At 40.0% G+C, this 21,313-nt stretch overlaps 1 protein-coding gene across 10 annotated transcripts in view; it reads left to right on the top strand.

Annotated features, from left to right (window-relative positions):
* Window positions 1–21,313, top strand: part of FSHR (follicle stimulating hormone receptor) — an 81,278-nt gene that overhangs the window by 40,288 nt on the left and 19,677 nt on the right. For 4 of the 10 annotated variants that reach the window (XM_023922970.2, XM_023922967.2, XM_086878985.1 and 1 more), the window contains 3 exons: window positions 12,274–12,348; window positions 12,739–12,813; window positions 20,399–20,470. In XM_023922970.2, the coding sequence (XP_023778738.2) occupies window positions 12,274–12,348; window positions 12,739–12,813; window positions 20,399–20,470 (222 nt within the window). The remainder of the gene's footprint in view (window positions 1–12,273; window positions 12,349–12,738; window positions 12,814–20,398; window positions 20,471–21,313) is intronic. The other 6 variants (XM_086878991.1, XM_086878988.1, XM_086878986.1 and 3 more) reach the window with 2 other exon arrangements.

Consider the following 21,313-nt stretch of genomic DNA (forward strand, 5'->3'; position numbering starts at 1 on the left):
CTCTGTTGGGAGATCCAGTGCTGTGAGCTGAGGCTGAAGGCACATTTGCAGCAAAGGAGTAACCTCCAGGCAAGAACAGAGGACAGAGCCAAGAGGCAATGAATTTCTACAGGGGAAAGTAAATGGATTTCAGTTCATCTGTGACAGCCATGTGCCCAGGCATAATTGACAACACAAACTGTTTATTTAAAAATAAGCTTGGTTTTGCCTGTGTTTCTTGGTTGCAGACTTAAACACACTAACAAGTAAAGTGGCTTTTCACGAGCCTTCATCTGTCAGTATCAAGGATCCTGTTTCGTATTCCCAGGACCCAGAGTAGCTCTGAATAGCACATTATATTTCCATCCTACTGTGCTGCCAAGCACTGTGCTTTCAGGGTAACAGATAACATGTTAACGACTGAAACAGGCTGTAAAAATGAGGGGAGAATTGTGTCAGCAGTGGGCAATCACTCAGGTCTCCAGAGGGAGGGCCTCCTAATGGGATCTCAGCTAAGCACTGCACAGGCTTAACTCCCAGGCAGCACCTTCTTGTGAGCTGGACAGTCTCCAGGCTTCAGGCACTTTTCCCACACAGGGAGATTGATTTCATATTCATAAAAATCTAGGGCGTATTTGCTCTTGATTTTGGTGGTGTGCAGTCAACATCAGTCCCAGAAATGTGACAGTAAGGTATCTTTTTATCTGCACATATAGGGATGCTTCTATTCCCCATATTTTGTGAATCTGTTGGCAGGCTGAAAGCTCTCTGCACTCAAGTGGCAAAGCTCTCAGTTGCCACAACTCCTCTGGTTCACAGGAGAGTGAGTAATAGCAGAGCAATAATTGTTCTTTGGGGAAGACCACCATTCTTGGAGGAAGACCAGCCAGGAGCCCTCCCTTCCTCTTCTTGCTGATATTCACTCTCAGTAGCCTTTTTTAAGCTTACTCCAGCTCTTACTCCAGCGCTGACCTTGTCTAATCGTATTGATTGTTAGTAACAGAAGGCTAATTAGGAAGAGAGTTGCTATGGCAATTCTTGAGTCATACATATAAAGAGAAAATACTGCTAAAACCACTAGTGCATGGTGACTATTAGCATAGTTAAACAAATTAAAAAATATAATTCATTCAGATATATGCTGGAATTCAAATGAAGACCTAGTATGCAACAAGCAAGTTTTTCCCTTGCTACCACATTTTCCTCTTTGGTGGTAGTTTGTTTTTTTTTTTTCTTTTATTTCTATGTTGAATGAGTTATACATAATTTTAGGATTAAATGACAAAGTAGGCTTTGGGTTGTTCTCCACCCCCACCCAGCAGCCCACACAAAATATGTCACAACAAGTTTCATGTGACAGGAGAATGGCTCAGGCAGAGAGTAATAGGACTTGGAACCCCCCAGATTTCTGGGTCATTTGTTCATATCCAGTCCGTGTGTGTGTGATGAATGTTTTATTTTCACATGGGTAGGCTGATGGCTGGCATACCATGAGAGGGTGATCTCAGCCTGTGCCCTCAGGAGATGGTGATTCATTGCAAGCTAAGGCTGCCACAGCTGGTTGTCAGCAGCAGCAGCCTCTTTTGGCCAGACTTTGAAATGGGGTCTCAGTGGGTGTTCACACTCCTTTGTGGGGCACTGTGGGAAGGTTTGATTGCTTTGGCTGTGCTCTGCCTCATCTGTGGATAAATGGAAGGTTTTGCCATCCACATCAATAAAGTATTTTTACCTCACTTTTAACTAAATGTAACCCAAAAGAAAATCAAGTGCACTCTCGCTGTTTAATGGGGGCCTTCCTTCTTGTCCTTTGGCACCTTCCTAGGTAATCATGTCACTGACACATCTGAGCTCTCCTAACAGGTCTCAATGCACACATCTTTAGGGAGGAGGATACAAGAGCATCCTGGTGCTGCCCTTCTGGGCTCTGAATGATGAGGCAAAATGTATCTAGGAGAGTCACAGGTCTAGATGGGAGAGACTCGTGTCCTGAGTTCAGGTCATAACCTGAACTCCAGGGGCATTTCTCTGCCCCCTCAGTCTTCAGTGGATGAATGTCCTTAAATTGACATTAGCAGCACACAAAGTGAAAAAAGTGAACAGAAGTGGAGTCATTTCGCAGCACTAAGCTCTTTTAACAGATCTCATAAATAAATATACTCTGTGTGGCTTTTTGGGACTTACATGCTCAGAGGTTCATTCGTTTAACTGAAAATAAGTTGCAAAATTGATTAGAAGCGTGTGCTAGTTGAAAAAAGACAACAAAAAACAAACACACAAAAAAGCACACCAAAAAAAAATCAAAATATACAAATATGTTTGAATTCATTAGGATCAACTAAATCTGAAACACCTGATGTGGGGCATGATATCATTAATTCAGCCTCCATGGCAAAGACAAAAATGAAAACCCCACATACCTAAGTTGGTGCATAGTCTGTCCTCACCAAGGGCATTCACATGGAGCACAAGGGATTCACTTGGGGAATCTCTTAGCCAGAGCCATGCTGCAGTGTCATCTGGGAACTGATGGAAAGAGCATAATGCAACCCTGTTACCTTTGTGTAAAAGAATGTGGTGTGTGCTGGTGCTGTTGGTTGTTTTCTGTTTGCTGTATCTTTATTCATGTAAGAAAAACGCCCTTCTGTCCAGGTATCTGGTCCAAATTTGAGTAATCTCAAGACAAATCATCTTTCAGAAGGAATTCTGATCATGTTCCGTAATATTATGCTATATTTGTTTCTTCATTTTGATATTAAAATAATTCCAAAATGTATGTCTTTTTCCCCATCTGGGGGAAGAAGAAAGAGTATATCATTTTTCTTTTAGCTTTAATTCAGTATTTAACATGCAAAAAACATTCCTTTAAATCTGAGCTAATTTGCTGTCACAGGATTGCCTTTAAGTTTGTGTACTTCTGTGTCCTGTGTATTGAGCTGTGTGCTTTCTAGAGAAAACACTTATTCAAAATTGCAGAAAAATATGCACTCCTCTAAAATGTAGAATGCTAATGTAAACACAGATCCACTATTAGAACCAATGGATTTTCATTCCTTCCACTGCAGAGTCTGAAATCTTCTTCAGTCTCAGCTAAATCAAGGGTATTTATCAGAAATGATGGATTTAATTTTCTTTATTTATTTTTTAAGTATGTTTCATCAGCATGACTTTTCCAAATGGCAATTTTTGTGGTTTGGAATCTCTTCAGGAATTGTTTTTCCCCATTATCAGTAGTATTTTCTCAAAAGATTTTACTGGAAATACAAAAAGGTTTCGCCAGGCTTGCGTGCGAAACAAACTTAGAGTGAAAACACTGTAAGTTCCATTTTATTTATGTCAATACAGGAAGTCATACAGAAAAAATATAAGTATATGCAATTCTGTTCAACAAAGGAATAGACACAGCAACTAAGGAAAACATGATATTTTTTATTCAAACCACATTCCTTTTTTGGCTTCCTTCTTTAGTGCTATGGCCAAGGAGGAAGATTCCTCTTTTCTCATGATGAAGAAGGAAGAGCTAATTCCAGTAGGGCTTTTTGCATCATGTCTAGGTCAAACTTCTTTCTATGCCCCAGTTATATATGACCCAGAATAGTGGGGAGGAGAGGGGCTCCCAGGTAGGGCAAAGTACTCTGACCCAGGAGGAATGGGTTGTTCCCAAGCAGATGAGAATTGCTCTGGGTTCTCGAGGGTATTGCTTCATCCCTATGGAATGGCTCTTCCTGAGGGCTCCCCATCTAAGGGCTGGGCCCAGTTTAGGATTTCCTGGTGAAAGCCCCACAGGAGCAGAAAGCCTTTCTTTGTTTAGTGCTTCTCCAGAGTGGGTTACACAGCAGTGATGGCAGCAGCCTCCTGGTAAATGGGGTGAGATGTGCAGAGAGGCAGCTGCTGCCTGCTTGCAATAAGAACTCACTGACCACACCCTGTGGCCATGGGTTTATTATTATTATTATTATTATTATTATTACTATTATTATTATTATTATTATTATTATTATTATTATTATTATTGCTTTTATTGGAATATTGTCATATACACACAAAGAAACATATTATAGTGAATTTTGGCCCAAGTTCAATGACATCTTCCCTCCCCCATTAAGACTTTCTTATCTGTGTGCAGCCCTGCAGTGTTTGCTGATTAGGGTTATAACTCAGGTGGGAGCATATGATTTTCCAAGGTTTCATAGTGGACAGCTGTTCAGTTATTTGTAAAATAAGACTCTAGGTATTTTGATTCAGGCTCCTCTTTGCTGCCACTTGGCAAAAGAGTTAGGGATTGTGTGTAATTCCCATGTTTGCATGTCATCTCTGCATCCTCCAATACAGAACCTGCTGATTTGGGGTTAGTGGTAATTTTTTCTGCTCATGATGGTATCATAATTAGATCAATAAGTCTCACTGCACACTTGTTTTGTAAAGCTTTTGATTTAGTAGCTTCTTGGTGGTACGTGTTTTTTTTCCTCTGGCAGTCTATTGCAAGGCAGAGGTTTGGATTTAACTTTGGAAGCATAAAAGAATATCCTTTTCCCTGGTGAGGCTATATGTAATCATACAAACATTTATGCAGTACCATCTTAGCTGAGCCTGGTGTCAAAGCTCAAGGATAAGAGTTTGGAGGGTCAAGGCTTCAGCTGGACACAAAACATAAGAATAGTAAGTAGCTTTTATGGAAGGGAAGAATGAATGCAAATAGAAAAGAGGAGACAAGAAAATCTCTGAGCTGGAAAAGAATATTTCTCTGGGAGAACTCTTAACACTGAATAAGAGAAACCTAAATCCTTTCAGGAGAACATTTGAAAGATGTAGTGCATGGTGCTGGCAGCTGTTGGATGATGTCTGTATTCATAATTGGGCTTAACATTAGGCAATGCTAATATTTTTCTTATGATGGATCAAGTCATGGAGATTTATTTTCATTGAAGTGGGTGTATGTACTGTATGATTTGCTCTGGTGAATAATACTCAGTGTTCTGGGAGGATTTTTAATACAAAAACTGAGGAGTAAGAATTATATTTTTTTTTTAGAATTTCCTGTCTTAGCTAAAATGTTTAATTGTGCCTATCTGAAGCACTTGTTATTGTGGATATTCCTGTTTCTGTAATGTGTTTGAATTAATAATGAACTGTCCTCCAGAGGCCTCTCATGAATGTGTGCTTCCTTAAAACATTTCAGAACTGTCTGCTGAAGTATCTGGGAGCATCTGCTTCAGGATGATCTGTTTGGAAGGGCTGTCACTAGACTTTGGGTTCTGGAAGCCACACGTTCTCCCAGTCCAAAACAGTCTGCCTATTGATTTTTAACAGAAATTATTTGCTGCACTTCCTCATTCTGCTGCACTCCTGAATGATTATCTCAAATGCAATTTCTTCATCTTCCCAGGTTATCTTAATAAACTATTCATCATTAGCTGGCTACTAAATGCAAGAGAGGAGTAATAAAAGATAAGTAGCAATAAATGCTGCATGCTCATTTCCATGGAAAGAAATGCAATTTAGGAATATCAGCATCTCTGAAAGAGAAGGTCCCTTGCTCAGCTGAACACCCATAATTGTCTGCCAGCATGGTCTCAACATCCTCTGGAGCCCATCATGCCTGAGGGGAAGTGCCATGGACTGAGGGGGTGTTTCTATTTTACACACATTTTTCTGTCTTCCCTGCAAGCTTTCATAGTCAAAGACAAAATTTAGTAATACCTGAAGCCAGGAGCAGGAGGTATGTCTGTCCCAGGGGCTGGAGGGCACTGAGTTCTAAGCCCCATCTCTCTCTGGACTGCCTGTGTAGAGTCAGATTTCTGTGGAAAGCTGCCATTTCCTCCACACAACCTTTTTCTTGTTTGACCCTACAAAGTTTCATGCATTTTCAACATTGCTGGCAATAAACTAAAAGGAGTATAAAACACTCCCTTAGTTCTGGAGTATGAAGAGATATCTATCCCCCCCCCCCAAACTGTACTGATTATAAAATCAATTCTTATAATGATGCAGCTTCGTCTGTTGGATCTGGTTGTTATCAGTCCCAATTCTGCAGACTAATCGTGTGTTTTTTCAGATTAGAGAGACCAATTTAAAACCGTTACATGGACAATTAATTTGAAGGAACCAAACTCTCCACAGACTTTCATCTGGATTGCTGGCATGGTGCTAAAGCACCAATAGAAATAAAATCCCCTTTGCTACTCTCTGCCTTGCAGAAATTTGCATTTTATTTTTTTCCCATGCCTGCAGGGATTTATTTGAGAACGTGGTTTCACGCCCTTTGGAGAAGACAGGAAGGTACAACATTGGCACGTCCTGATAATCTCCCCCAAAAACTCATGCAACTCATCTGGCTCTAAGTGTGGAGTTGCTATTAGTGTTCAGTTGGTTAAATGGCTTTTCCACTTAATTTAGTAAGGCCAGTACAACACGTGTGTGTATCTTCAGCAAAGTAAAGAGATGATGAGAAGAGTCAGTCCTTGATTTCATTTCTGAAACATCAATATCTGCTAAAAGATATTACCCTGTAACTCCCTGGTGTTCAATAAATCATGGTAGAGAGACAAGTTTTTCATGTTCACAAGGAAAAGTGACAGGAGAAAGTGTCAACTATCTATTTTTTAAAGGTCAAAAGTCTCTAATATTTTTAAGAAAAATGGCTTTTCTTTTGTAACCTGTTTAAATCAATGTAGTAGTATTTTGCTGTCACTTTAGAGGGAAGGTTTCAAAAGTAGATTTTAGATCAGCTTGTTTCTGATCAGGCTGAAGAAGGAAGAGCCATTCCATCCATGGCAGAGAGACAGAGGAGACAGAGGTAGTCAGGTGTTTGATTTTTGAGTTCAGACACGTCTCAGGCTGGCCCCGTGGGGGCTCACCCAGTGAACGCTGGGCAGGATTGCCTGGGCAACACCATATTTACTTCTGAAGCTTGGCATAAATTGTGGTATCAGTCAAACCACTGAGTAAAACTGACCTGGAAAATTGCTCAAAGTGTATTTATATTTATAGAAAAGGGGGGAAAATAATCATTGCTGGACTTTTTTCCCTTCCCTTGTCCCTTAAATGAACACAATGCTGTTGATTTGTGGCGGTACAGAGAGCACAGTGAGGCCACCTGCTCTGGGAATCAGTACCTTAAACCTCCAGTAGCACTGCTGATTGCAGGTACCTTTAGAGTGAAAGAAAAGCATTCATGGGAATCCACAAGATAGCTATGCCACAGAAAAATTGCATTAAAGGTGCAGGATAATAGCCAATAAAGACACAATTATAATTTATCACACGGAATACAAGGCGAACAGATCAAGTGTGTAGCCTGTGCTCTGGAAGAGAGTTTAAGGAAGCCTGTAGGAGTTTACAGGGATGGAGTCACCACCAGGACCACAGAGCAGGACCTTGTGCCTGGGGAGGGGGAAAATCCCTTCTTCACAATGTGTGCTACATCTGTGGGCAAGGTGCACACACCAAGCAAGGACCAGAGAAGCCTTGACAGACAAGGCAGTCCCCTCTGCTAGTCCACCACAGGGAGGAGAAATGCAGGAATCCATAAATCCCACATTTACTGTGGCCATCAGACAGCCAAGCTCACCAGGTGGACAGTAGTTTCTCCCTGTCGTTCCTGCTGCTGGAATTACAAGGTCTTTGTGCTCGAAATCACACATCCCTGGGCATCGTGTAAGGGGCTAATGCTGGTCTAAGCTGCTGTTCTCCCTCGTGTGTGCTCTGCTCTTCTTTTGACATGACTTACCACTTGCTGATCTCTGCTCACCTTCTGTATCTGTATATAGGCACGCATATATAAACACACACTTTTTTTAAAAAAAAGTCATATTTCCAAGCAGGAGAAGGAATTACTCTCTACCCTATCCCTGCATGCTTCACTCTGATCCTGAAAGGAATTCCTATCATAAAAGCCATAAACTTCCAGTCCATTATTCTTTTGTTATTTTGAAATATGAGACCACTTGGCCCCAAGATCATTAGTTTGTGTGTTTAATACAGTCATGTTTTTTTCTGACTTTGGTTAGGCTAAGAGACTTTTCCTTTAGTGGACTAGAAAGAAACTGCCATGAAGCCTAAGTCCCTTGTTAACAGAATTGTTTAAAAGGCCTTTTCAATATATCTTGATTTTTACGAGTTGCGCTCTGAGTGCAGTTGGTTGGAAGAGGAATCCTTCCTGTGGATCACACTGGGCTCTGCCACAGATGTCATGAAGTTGTACCCCTGGCCTTGCCTAAGGGCAGCTCTGCAGGCAGATTAAATTATTCTCCATCTCTCTCTCTTCTAGCACAGGCTCTGACTGTCTCACGTGGAAATGATGCACTGCACTCAGTTGCTGGAGAATGGGTAATAACGATTCCAGTTTGCTGCTTTAGTGGCAAATAAGAGGAAATCCCTTAATCATGTGGTGTCACATCTTGGAGCCTTACATTCCCCTTGCAGAAAAATAAAACCAGTTTTCCTTTGCGCCTTTGGAAAATGTGTGTACTGAATGCATTTTCATCTTTTAGGCTGGATTTGGGTAAACAATTTATGCTTTCAAGGATCACTGTTGATTTCAGTGCAACTCTGCATGTAGTGAAAACTAAGCTCAGGCAGATGCCTAAGCGCTTTGAAACCACTGAGTGGTTGGGATATTTGGGGTTGTTTTAAGAAATTGCCCCAGACTGCTTTGCACACCATCTATTCCAAGGCTTCTCTGTTTCAGAAGTGATGCTGGGATTGCCAGCTGAGTTTCCTGCCATAGCTACCAGTAGCACTAATAGTGGCATTCATTCCAGACAAACAATGTAATAACAGCCCCATATTCTCTCTTGATGACATATAATCAGATCTGCATTATGAGCAATCATCTGTTTGTGTGTATTTATACTGTAAGACAAATCACTTGCACAAACACTAGCCAGCAATCCCTTTTTTCTCTTTGTAGCTACTGCCTCAGGTATTATTTGCTCTTCTCTGCAGAGGATCTGAGTCTGCTGGGTTGGTTGTTTGATATGAGCAGCAGTGGTTTGCACTTTTAATGTCATAGATACCTGTATCCAAGACAGTGTTGTTTGGGATTTCCAGGAGCAGATGTGCACTTTTTGCTAGGTATGAATAAATAGTCCACACAAATTATGGAAGCAAACCCCAGACTGGTGCTGCCTGTTGTTCAGAGTGTGTGACTGATCTCCTAAACAGAATGCTTTTGTTTTGTTTTATTTATTCTTCTTACCTGAACAACAGCCCTGTCAGGTTTATGTGCAGACCAAAACCGGGATTCATCTGCAAACAATGATAAATAAAGTCATCAGCAATGGGATTTCCTGGAGAGAGTGGAGCAGAGGATGCAGTTCATTGCAAGGGACAGAGGGTCTTTTCCCTCACCACTGCAATCCCCTGAACACAGAGGGTGCAGCCCAGCACCAGAAGGGTTACTGCTTTCTGCCACTGACAATTTTCCCTTCTGTGCCTTTTGCTGATCTTGAGATGCCCATAACCTCAACAGCTGCAAAAGAGGTTTGCTTCAGCTGGAATACAAAAAAAAAAAAGTCATTGTAAATGGAATATTTATATATGTCCATATTTTCATTACATGTTTAAGAAAAAAAAGACTGTTGCCTTTGTACCTGTGAATGGGAATGTTGGAATGAAAGCCAACTCATTTCCCACATCTCTGAAAACCCTCTCACACAGCTGTTATATAATTCTGTTTAAAATATAATCTCTAGAAAACTTACTATTTTAAAAACCTAATCTTGCAAAAGCAGTTTAGAGATTCCTATCTTCCTACCTCTGTACATTCCTTTCCTTCACCATGCATTCTCCAGGCCTTCCAGAGTGCCATGGCCTGCTTGTGCCCTACTTTAATCAGATCTGTATCTTCCATTTCTTGAATCAAAACAAAGCCAATAACCTACCACACTCTTAGGAAGCCAAAACACTCTTCTGATGCAGAAACATTCATTTTTTAGCAATCCATTTAAAAAGCTGTGTCATCCAAGTTGTTCCAAAGTTAGATAGCAGATTGGATCATAAAAAATTATTACCCTCAGCAGCACTGTCTGCTGGGTGAGGTCACAACTGTATTATGGTTTCTTAATAACCCTTTTTTCCCTGTATATGGCCACCACATCTGCAACATTTTTTCCCTGAATTTCTTAGTGGCATGACTTATCTTCTGGCTAAGTGTATTTGTCGGTAATAATGTCCTGCTTCTTCTGAAGATTTGCATTATTCTAGAAAACTGATTTTTAGATTGTGGAGTATAGAAAATATACACCTAGACACCCAAAAAGAGCATGAAGAAAACCAAAGCAAACCTTAAAAGTGTGAGACACCTCCCATGTTGTTAAATTTTTGAGACTGTCGTTAGGCAAGTGAATTTTATACTGTCATATAAGTACCTCGTAGAGAGTGTTTGCTTCTATTCTATTCTATTCTATTCTATTCTATTCTATTCTATTCTATTCTATTCTATTCTATTCTATTCTATTCTATTCTATTCTATTCTATCCCATTCCATTCCATTCCATTCCATTCCATTCCATTCCATTCCATTCAATTCTCTTCTATCCCATCCCGTTCCGTTCTATTCTATTCTATTCTATTCTATTCTATTCTATTCTATTCTATTCTATTCTATTCTTCTGGATATTTTTACTTATATTTGTAATTATTTTTAAAGAAAAAAAGGAAGTTGATAAAATCCTTTGAAGCATCCCTTGCAATGGCTGTGTGTCTCATGTAGCATGAAGGAATCCCTGTCTCGGTTGAAACATTTTGTTGCCGATGGAAATTAAGTGATAAAGAGGAACACACTCACATGTTAGCTGGTGGTTCAGCTCTGCTAAACAAACCCAGTCCTCAATGCACCTGCCAAGCACCTGTTGTCAGTCCTCATGTACTTTTGTTTTCTTATTCTCCAGCCAGTTTAGAGCTCCTGCAGCAGAGCAGAGCTCGATTTCTTCCACAAAAATAAACTTGAAAAAACTTCTTATTAAACTAAAAAAATATAAAATCACTAAGGCATTTTTTTAAAACTGGAAAGGTCAGGTGAAAATATCTTCTTTTGCAAGGCTTTTGTTTGTCTTAAATAGGCAGGTAATCTGTCAGGTATGGTTCAGCTGCTACTTAGAAGAGACTAGAAAACATTTATATTCCTCTGATTAATTTTTGTGATTACTTTTTGACTGTGCACCTGAAATTACAATTTTTTGCTTTACCTCAGGTCTATTTGAATCTATTTGCAACCATCATCGTTTCAAAATAACAAGATATCCAGGAACAAGTTTTGTCCAGTTTGGAATCTATTTATTCAAGGTTTCATTCCAAAGATGTGTGCAGTTACCTTATGATTAAAATGCAATAGACCATGACACCATCACTGAATTACAGCTGTATTACAAATTTTACTTCCTACAGCTGACCTCAGCCTGAGAAAATAACATTTTGGCACCATTTCCAAAAGAAATGGCAGTGAGGAATCTTTTGGCATGGCTGTCTTTACCTCGACCTTCCTGGTCAGTGGCAGGATAAGCGATGTGACTGGGACAGGGGACGCTGCAGTGATGCCCTCTTGATCCACCGGGAGAACTCCTGAGGTTTAAATTACAGCACAGCCCCAGCCCTGGTTTTGCCATCCCACAGATTAAGGAAGCAAGGAAATATGTGCTCTGGACTGGCTGGAGATGCATTCTGGTGTGGTGATAGCAGCAAACTGGCCATTTCTGTTCTGCAGTTCTCTGGCTGCAAGTGGGCATTAACTGTGTACAGACCATGTCAAATAGGGTTTGTTTCAAGGAAGACTTCTTCACTTCTATGGTCTCCAGCTGCTGTTAGCAAGGGCACACCTGCTGGTGGCTCTATTTTAATCTCTGTACTTCCCATTGGGTCAAGACAGCAGTATCTTGTTGCTGAAGTTGTGTCATTTTTCTTGGGAACTTTTTAGCTGTCTTTGCTTTCAGTCACCTTCACCCCCTCTTTTCTACACTGAGTTAAAAGGTTTCATTAAATTTCCATCAGTAATTAGTAATGTCAGAAGTCCAGTAGCCCATGATGGATAGACCCTGACTTCTAATGCACAGGGAATGGTGCCAGCAGGACATGCAGGGCTGCTGCTACAGACACAAACTCCAGCCTCAGATCTCTGTTCCTGGCTGTTGTTGCTTCTTGCCACAGCAGTACTCACCAGTGTTGCTGTTTCCTTATCTAATATCCACCTTGTGTTTAAAACACATCAGTAGTCTGAGAAGTTCTTTGTGATTTTTTTACTTCTCCATTTTCTGCTTCACCATGACTTGAAATATCTTGACTTCTAAATTATTTTTTCAGAGAGATCTCACAGAATGATGCCTTGGAGGTCATAGAAGCAAATGTGTTTTCCAACCTTCCCAAACTACATGAAATGTAAGTAATGAGCAATCTAAATGCAAAGGAGACAATTACAAAGATTCATTATAGGCAAGTATCAAAGGTTTTGCAGTTTGGTTCAGGTAAGCACTGAAGAATTTGTAGCATTATAGGAGTATTTGAAATCTCCCTTTGTCTTTTCCATCTTCTTATCTAGCTGTCCCTTTCTTTACCTGCTCAGGCAAAAATGTATCCTCGGATCACTGCCAGGATCAAAAGGTGTTGGGGTCTGTCTGTCTATGGTAGGCTGCTCCCTGAAATCATCCAGATCTTCTGCTGTCAAAAACAAAATCTCAGCATATTGTTCCACTACATCATGGGACAAACACAATTTTAAGATAAATATATTGATATCTTTTTCTCTGATGTTTCATTTCCTCTTTGCAGAAGAATTGAGAAAGCCAACAACCTTGTGTACATCGATAAAGATGCCTTCCAACACCTTCCGAGCCTCAGATATTTGTAAGATCTTTTGCTCTTTACAAGTCCTAGAGTCACTTTGAATTACACACCTGTGTATCTGTGCAGCTGGTGCTGAGCACTTTGGGTGATAAGACAGGATGATTCCCTCTCCTCACTACCAGTTGCACATTGTCAATACACATTTTCATGCCTGCACAGTCCTCAGAAAAGCTGAAGATAAAAGCTTCCACAAAAGAGTAACACACAAACAAGTTCCTCTAGCCTTTCTAAGCAACAGGTTGAAAATGAGTGATGAGAAGAGGAGCTGTACCTTTTTCTTACATCTATAGATACAAATTTAGATTGAAATTCCTGCTGGGAGCTTAGGGACACAAAAAAAATTCTCTCATCTGTCTTTGCTATGGTGCTGCCTTCTGTTATATGTCATATACATGGTGCTAAGCATTCAAATTATTTTTTCTTTAGCAAAGGTTGTGTTATAGCCATGGAGTTCATAAATTCCTGATGTGAGATGATTAGATCCTCAAAATACAAACATATTGATGAATGCTACAGCTTTATTTCCTCAGCCAGCCTCATCAAGAATGGCATTTGCACCGCTGTAGTTGCCACATCAGCTTCTGTGGAGTTGGTGTCAAAATTCAGTGGTAGCTAAATGCATCCTTCAAGTAAGCTGGTTACTCAAATGTATTTTCACAGCTTTTAGTGCATGGTTTTAACACAATTAATAACCTCTCCTCTGCATAAAACCCCAAGGAAATCCAATGAATTCCATTTAAAACTACTTGGTTTTAATGGTGGCAGTTTATACAGTCAAATGGTGCCCTTTGGTGAGCAGTTTATTCACCCAGCAGGATACCAACTTACCTTTTGTGTGTCTGTCCACCTGAGCACATAAACCCTGCCTGATTTTCCTGACTGACACTAGAAACCTTACTCATACAAGAAACCTTGCTTTCCTTACTCATGCAAGAAGCCTGGTCAGGGCTTCTACATTTCAGTAAGTAATAAATAAATTAATATACTTCAATAAAAGTAAGCATTTAATTTAATTTGTCTGGTCAGAGATTTCATAAAGACAGTATGAAATCAGGTCAGTGGTCTGATAAGCATAGCTCCCAGTAAGCCAAGGAGTGTTTAAAGTCTCTGAAAATCACTAGTATCTGACAGGTTCTGGGCTCAAAAATGCCAAGGGGCATTGCTTTGAATTTGTTCTTTAAGATTTGCGGTTTGAGACTTGGACTTCAGGAGATAAGGTGTATTTAGCACTACAGAAGCCATTACAGTTTAAACCCTCATTGAACTGGAATATATGGCTAGATTTGGAGAAGGATTTTCACTCTTCCCTGTATTTTGACTGATTCCCACTTTATCAAATTTATCAGGCAAACTTTGGTAAACTTTAACTTTTGTGTTTGCATAACTGACACACAGATCTTCTCTTGGCAGTGGGGAAATAAAGCTCTAAGTTTGCATTGTCATGAGGAGAAATCATGTGCCTTTTTCCTCCCATTTCAAGCCTGAGTCATTCATCAGTGGCTGCTGTCTTTGAGTAGCTCTGGCCACCTAAGAACAAAACCACAGCATTTTTTTATCCCATGTAACATCCCCAGAACAAGCTGACATGGGGAGTAAAGCTGTCAGATGTACAGACGGGTAGAAAGAGTGAGGCATTTACCTCACACAAAATTGAAGAAGAAATGTGGACACACAAAAGAACACACTAATTTCAGTGATCATTTAGATGTGAGACACAGAAATCACAGGTGAAGGTAAATTCACACTCCAAATTCTGAAATAGTGAACATTTTTCTCTTGGTACTAGTGGATGTTGGCTCTTCTGAACACATGTCATTCCACATTCCCATGCATGTTGACTCAAGCATTCAGAGATTCCACCTATGTAAAAAACCAGCTGCAGCAGCAATCCTATGACCTATAGAAGCAGCAGATTGAAAATACAGAGGATTGCTTGTCTACCTGACCATTTCTCTGTCCTCTTCACCTAGTTTTATTTGCTAGTTGACATCAGAGAAACTGCATTTAGAATTTTTTTTTAAGGCTTTGTCTCTTGTGAGCATGGAGGGCTAGAAGAGGCTCTCCAGCTGCTGTATCCTATTTCTTCTCAGATCCACTTCATATATCCCATTAATTAAGTGTTTTATTGACATTCTTGATGCTCTTCACTGTTCCCTTCTTTCCTCCATTTTCCAGGAGAGGCTCTTCCAGAAACCCAGTGATTTGGTGACTGGAAAGCTTCCTCTAGTTTTATTTACAGCCCCTTACTTCATATTCATTCTTGTTGCAAAGCTTTTCTCTAATTTATGTTCACAAAATCCATCTTTGGTGTTTACTCCACTAATGGATTTATGCTGCATCCCCTCTGTGCCTTCATTTTAGGAGGTAAAACCCCCAAGTCTTGCATGACTATAGATAGCACAAAAGGTGCAGGTTTTTTTTGGCTTGGAGCTTCTGAACAGGTGAATGTGGGTTTTTTTCTAAAAACAAGGGTTGAGGAAGATGTGCTGGGGGTATAAACCTGTGCAATATTGTTAGCTTCAGTGGAGCTACATCATTTCCCAGCACAGGGACCAGGAGCAGGACACAAAGTTCTTGTTGGGGACTTTCTGCACCCAATGAGCCGGGTGTGATGCTGAGTAACATCACACAGATCATCTCTCTACATACAGCCACACCTTGGTGTTCTCACCACTTTTCTGGAGGAAAGATGCCATTTTCTCCATCCCCCAGCATCACTGACTGGTGCTTGCCCTTTTGGAAACTGAAAAGGTGGAAAGCTTTGCTGTTTGAAAGGGTAGGATAGTTAATTTAATGAGAAAGCAGAAACCTTGATGGAAGGCTGTAAAACAGCATCTGGTAAAGGTAACCCAGTCCTCATATTCACCTTCTTGTGACATGCAAGGAAGAGGCAATGCTGAAAATATAAGGTAAGATGTCGAGGAGGTTAATAGGTTGATGGTTTTTCAGTTCAGTTAGGGGGGTTTTTGTGATGGCTGTTCAGGGTTTTTTATACAACACACAAACAAAAGGCTGTAAACATGTGGGACTACAGTTTAAAATAATTCATAAAAGGGTAAAGCATCTGTGTGGAACAGCTATTGCAGAAATGATAAAAATTTTAAGGCCATGAAAGGAAACTTGTAAAACCTAGAAGCTTGTAAACCTGTACATCACTGCCTAATTTTCACATTAATTGCTGTAAGTTAGGAAGGAATAGCACATGGTTTTGTCAATATCTTGTCACATAACAGATTAGGGGATTGTGTCTGACTGTGTAAGGAGAGACCAAGCTGCAACCAGCATCTCAAAGCACAAGGACTTGGTACATGCCCATTCCTGGATCATTGTTGTTCTTCTGAAGCTCCCATCTATGGGGACAGCCTGGCAGGGTACAAGACATCTGCTCTGATTCCTTACACAGTTCTGTGGCTGTAGCAGGACTCTTAAAACGCAATGCACAAAATATTTCAGAAAAAAAAAATAATTATATTTACTGGTGGTTTCCATTTAGAAAACACTGAGAAAAAAAAATTAATCAGTCTCAATGTCCAAAATTGAGCCCAGGTACTACAGCCCATTAGTTTAGTGACCTTTGCAACGCATTGTTTGAAATTGTTTTTGAATTTGAAACATTGTTTTTTTTCTCAGTGTTTCTACAAAAATAGTTGAATAGCCACTAGGTCATGTTTACGGGCAGGCAAGAAGCTCTAGCTAGCCTTGTCAGTCCCCTCATCAGCTTCATGGGCTCATTATGGCCACCAGCTTTTGAATATTAATATGCATTTATCTTTGCCAACTTGGAGGCAAATACATTTCCTCCTCAGCCCACTCCCTTCGTCTCCTGCATCATCATTACCAGTATGACCAAAACACAAAGGAGAGGAAAATGCTGAAAAAAACACAGTGCTGTATAGCATAAACCTTCTAGAAACAGGCAACCTTAGCTTTCCCACCAGTCTCTTAGAAGCAGAGAAGAGAATTGCTAATTGGTTTTCTTGGGTATAAGACTGCTTCAAAATGGTAACTTACTGACCTTTTCACGAGTACAAGATTATTTATCTGGCTCTCATTAGGGAGACCTGTGGCATAGTCTCTTTAATAGTGTAGTGGTGACTTTTCAGACTCATTTTCTTTCCAAAATCAGCTCTCATATGTAATCTATGTCCTTTGGTTCATTTTTGAGGGTTGTCAATGTCCTGTTTTAAGCAATCTCAGTTTCTGATACAAAGATTTGAACGTAACACTCCTTTCAGGTTGATTTTGAGGGCATAGAGCTGAATTGTTGGAGGGGAGGGGAAATGTAGATCCCAAAACCATGGTTTTTGCCTGCAGAAGGAGCAGAGCCCAACTCCAAAGTCTTGCAGCTGCTTGTACCTGCCTGGTGCTTCTTAAACACAAATCTACAAATCTGCAGGTGCAGCAAATTCCACACAATTAGAGACCCTTTTCTTGGAGTTCAATAAAGAGAAGTGATGCCACTCCTTCCTGTGGCGTGGCAGCCTCACAGTTAAAGACCTTTTAACTGCAGATTTAAGAAGCCTGGGATACATGAATCAGAGGAATGTCTCACTGGAATCAGGCTCACATGTACCATCAAGTAACCAGTGTGATTAAGGGACACAAAGATAATGCTTCCCGAGTGAGGTTGTGTTTATCTCTGCCCACCTTGAGTTTGCAATTTAGCAAATACCCACAGTAAATTGATGAGGTAAACTGTGTCCCCAGATTTGTCAGAATAGCTCCTACAATTTGGCACAAAAAAGAGCAGACATGTTGCTATATCTGGAGATAAGCAACCAGAATCTTCCAGGAATTAGTTTCTGAATTTTTTACTTTTTTTTCTCTGCTGATTGTGGTGCTCTGTTTTCTTAAGTGCTGACTCCAGTAAGCCTTTTCAGAAAGACAATTAATACCTTGGAAAGCAGCCATCAGCCATCTGACAAAAAAAGGTTCTCACCAAGCTGTTTATGCATGGCAAGGGGGGACTCAGTTATAACACAGATTAAAGAGGACACTTGTTTAAAGTGAGGCTACTAAGGATGTATACATTTTATGGTAAATATATTGACAAAGCTGTCCTGCAGGAAAGATATTCAGTAAATTGGATTATCTACATTCTAAAAAGATTATCCACTTAGAGGCCTCTGGAGATTTGCTGGTGGAGTAAAAAGAGAGGGAAGATCTAGGCTGCAGTCTAGCTAAATATTTTTTCAGGTTTTTTCTGTGTTTAATTAAAAGAACATCCTCTCCTGCTCCTAATCACCATTCTGTGCCTCTGTGCAGTCAGTGCCTTGTGTCACCTGTAGATTTACTTCAATATGTAGTGATTTGTCAAAGATGCTTCCCTCTTCATCTCATGCTGCTCAGTTGACACCAGTGAAAATTGAACCCTGAACACTTCAAAATTATTGGAAAAATCAGAACTAACTCAAGGCATTGGGGATGGTTTTTTCTCAGGTGTATGGTAAAAGTCATGATAACCAACGTGGAATTTTGATATGCTGGGATTAAGTTGCCCTTGGGAGCAGTGTTTGAAGAGCAGATGTTAGAGTCCTGTCACCTTTCATTGCTGCACCATGAGGACTGAGATTTTCTCAGGAAAGGACTGTAGAAAGAAAAGCTTCTTATGTCTTCTCTGTCCTGCAGTAGCCACGCACTACTTGGCAGCAGTCTCCTCCTTCATTTTCCTACTAAGGGAAATGTATGCCATAATTTGTGTTTGAAAGGGGCTTGTAAAAGAGGATTGCATGAATTTTTAGCATATGACTCATTTAAAATTAAAGGCAGCTTTCCACTAAAACCCTGTATATCTCCAGTAATTTAGAGAGTGTATTTTAAAGTATTGTAAGGGGGAGTTACAGGTTCTTCTCCTATTGCTTCTAATTTTTTTTTTGGCAAAGTCCTTTTACGAAGTGTAAGTGCAGAAATATTGTAAGTAGCAAGGGCCTTGCATAATCCACCTGCTTCATTAATCATGCTTTCTATTTAACTATATGGAATAGTTTTTCAAAGGCATTTTTGTGGAGCTTTCTTGGTCACATGTGACAGCTGTTATTTTTAAGTTGCTGCAATGTCAGACCACTCTGAATCCTGAGACGAAGCAGTCTTGACATTTCAGCAACTTTCCCAAATTGGCTTCTTGAATATTCACTAATACTACTTTAATTTTTCCCTGCATATGAAGTATTGCTTTCTGTTACAAGATGAGACAGATCAAAGTTGGCTTTTCAGCATCTGAGGATACCCAGATAGCATCCAGATAGCATCTCAGGGGGCTCAGAGCAGTACTTATGCAAGTGAATGACTTTTTTATGGACTTATGTGTCACCCTGAGTTCCCAAATGTAGAATTTGGTTGTCACATGGAGGCGTTCTGTTTCAGTTCAAATTATGAAACCTGAAAGACTGCAACTCTCCTGAAATAATCTTGGTTCATAAAAAAATATCATATGAACAATGTTACCTTTTTCCAGTCTCAACCAGTCCTTTGATCACAATTCAGCTATTCAGTAATGATTCTGTTTTAAAAAAAATATATATATAAATAAATAAAGTCACTTCTAATAATAAAAGAATATTGTTCTAAGTGCCAGAATAAAAAAAAAACTTATGTATCCTATGTTCCTTAAGAAACCAATATCCTCAGTGAAAGGTTACTTTCTCTACCATCTCCTATATTAAAAATACAAAGATAAAATCAAACTTTCAAGAATCCAAATTTTCTCTTTTTTTTTGGTGAGGTAAACATGAGACTTTTTGGTGTCTAGAAAAAGCTCCCAAATGTTCAGAGGCCTGTCCAGTCCAACTCCTCCCTCCAGCCATCAGCAGCCACCAGTCATCTCCTGCTGCATGGCAACATGACATTTTTCCTGTCCTTCCTCTGGATGACAAAATCTGACCAAATTAGACTTGGTCCATCTCTGTGGATGCCTGTGACCTCACTGGCTGTGAGCACAGGGTTGTTCTTCAGAGTCAGCAGTTCTGGGGTGGTGTTTCATGGACAGGAACCACACACAGTGCAGAGGCCAGTGATGGTCAGTGCAGTGGAAGGGGGGAAGGTATTTAAGGACAGAAGCTTGGGTCCATTTCCAGCTGCACAATCTGCTGAAACGTTCCCATGATCTTGGCTCCTCACTATCAAAGGTGCTGGGGTGTAAAATGTGCTAATTCTCTCCTAAATTCATCAATTAATTTCCCCTGCAATTATTTTTGTCTCTGTTATAGTAGAAGGTTAAAATTGTGGTGGGTCAACACTTTTGTCATAAAACAGCTACTATGAAAATAATTAGCCCATGTCAGTGCAGTTGATTTCTTAGAATATTGTTGGCAAATTAATATGGACAATTTACTGAGATCACCAGGAGGGACTTTATCATCAGAAAGTAGAGTTTCTCCCTTTACCTCTGTGGGGCAAAATTCATCTTGTACTTTGGACAAGGACCTTTTTAAATTACAATGTCATTCCCTACAGGGAAACCCCACTTTTGTGGCTAAACTCTGCCTTTTGTGACAACCATTTTAAATCCAATGCTCTTTCTCCTCCATTAATTGCTGTCTTCTTTCCAGGGGCAGACTGAATAATCCTCATCTTCTCTTCCCCTTAGGCTAATATCAAACACTGGCCTTCGGTTTTTACCTGCTGTCCACAAGGTTCACTCTTTCCAGAAAGTTTTGCTGTAAGTTTGAATGTTTGCTTTTCACTTTTTGTCTTTGAGTGTTTTTCTGTTCCAGCAAAGCCTTTCAAGACATGATTTCCCATGTGCTCATTTATTAGCTCTGCAGTGGCATGTTGATTGCAATTTTGCAGGCATTGATGATAATGTGGCTCAGGTCTCAGCTCTCTCCAGGTCTCCCTTCTACAAAGCCTTAGAACTTGCACTTTACAGACCACTCTTCCTTTAACTGCAGTGTGAACACGTGTCTGGGTGGCTCAGGGGACAGATAACAGCCTTTGACTCCTCTTTCAGAAGTTGAAATCCAAACCAGGATGGTGGCAGTGGAAATTTGTTGCCACCTGGTGAAAATTCTCTGACCTGTGTAGGATGAGACACAGATCTCAGACCTGAGTTCCATTGGAAGTGGCCACATCAGAGAGGAAAGAAAAATATAAAATATATAAATTAAAATTAAAATTAAAATTAAAATTAAAATTAAAGACAAACCTCAGGGAATTATCTATCGTACCCTTTTCTGTTTTCCCTATGTGGTAAAACTGCCCAGAGTATTAAATTTTTTTATTATGGAAAATCCCTGAGAAAAAATTTTTCTACTTTTTCTGTAGAAAAGATGCATGTCAGAAAAACTTGGTTTCTTTTTCACCGAAAAATAATTTGACATACATTTCTCAATCAGTTCTTAGTCTAACTGAAAGCATTCTTTTGGACAAGATTTATTGTTAATTTACACACAAAGTTCTGCACCTTCAGATCTTTGATTAGGAGATTTCAACCTGCAGAAACATTACTCCTGCAATTATTCATGGCTATCTTAGTAATAGCCATTAAAATCAACAAAATGAG

Source organism: Cyanistes caeruleus, chromosome 2 (genome assembly GCF_971803275.1).
Source record: "Cyanistes caeruleus chromosome 2, bCyaCae1.hap1.1, whole genome shotgun sequence".
In the NCBI taxonomy this organism is placed as follows: domain Eukaryota; kingdom Metazoa; phylum Chordata; class Aves; order Passeriformes; family Paridae; genus Cyanistes; species Cyanistes caeruleus.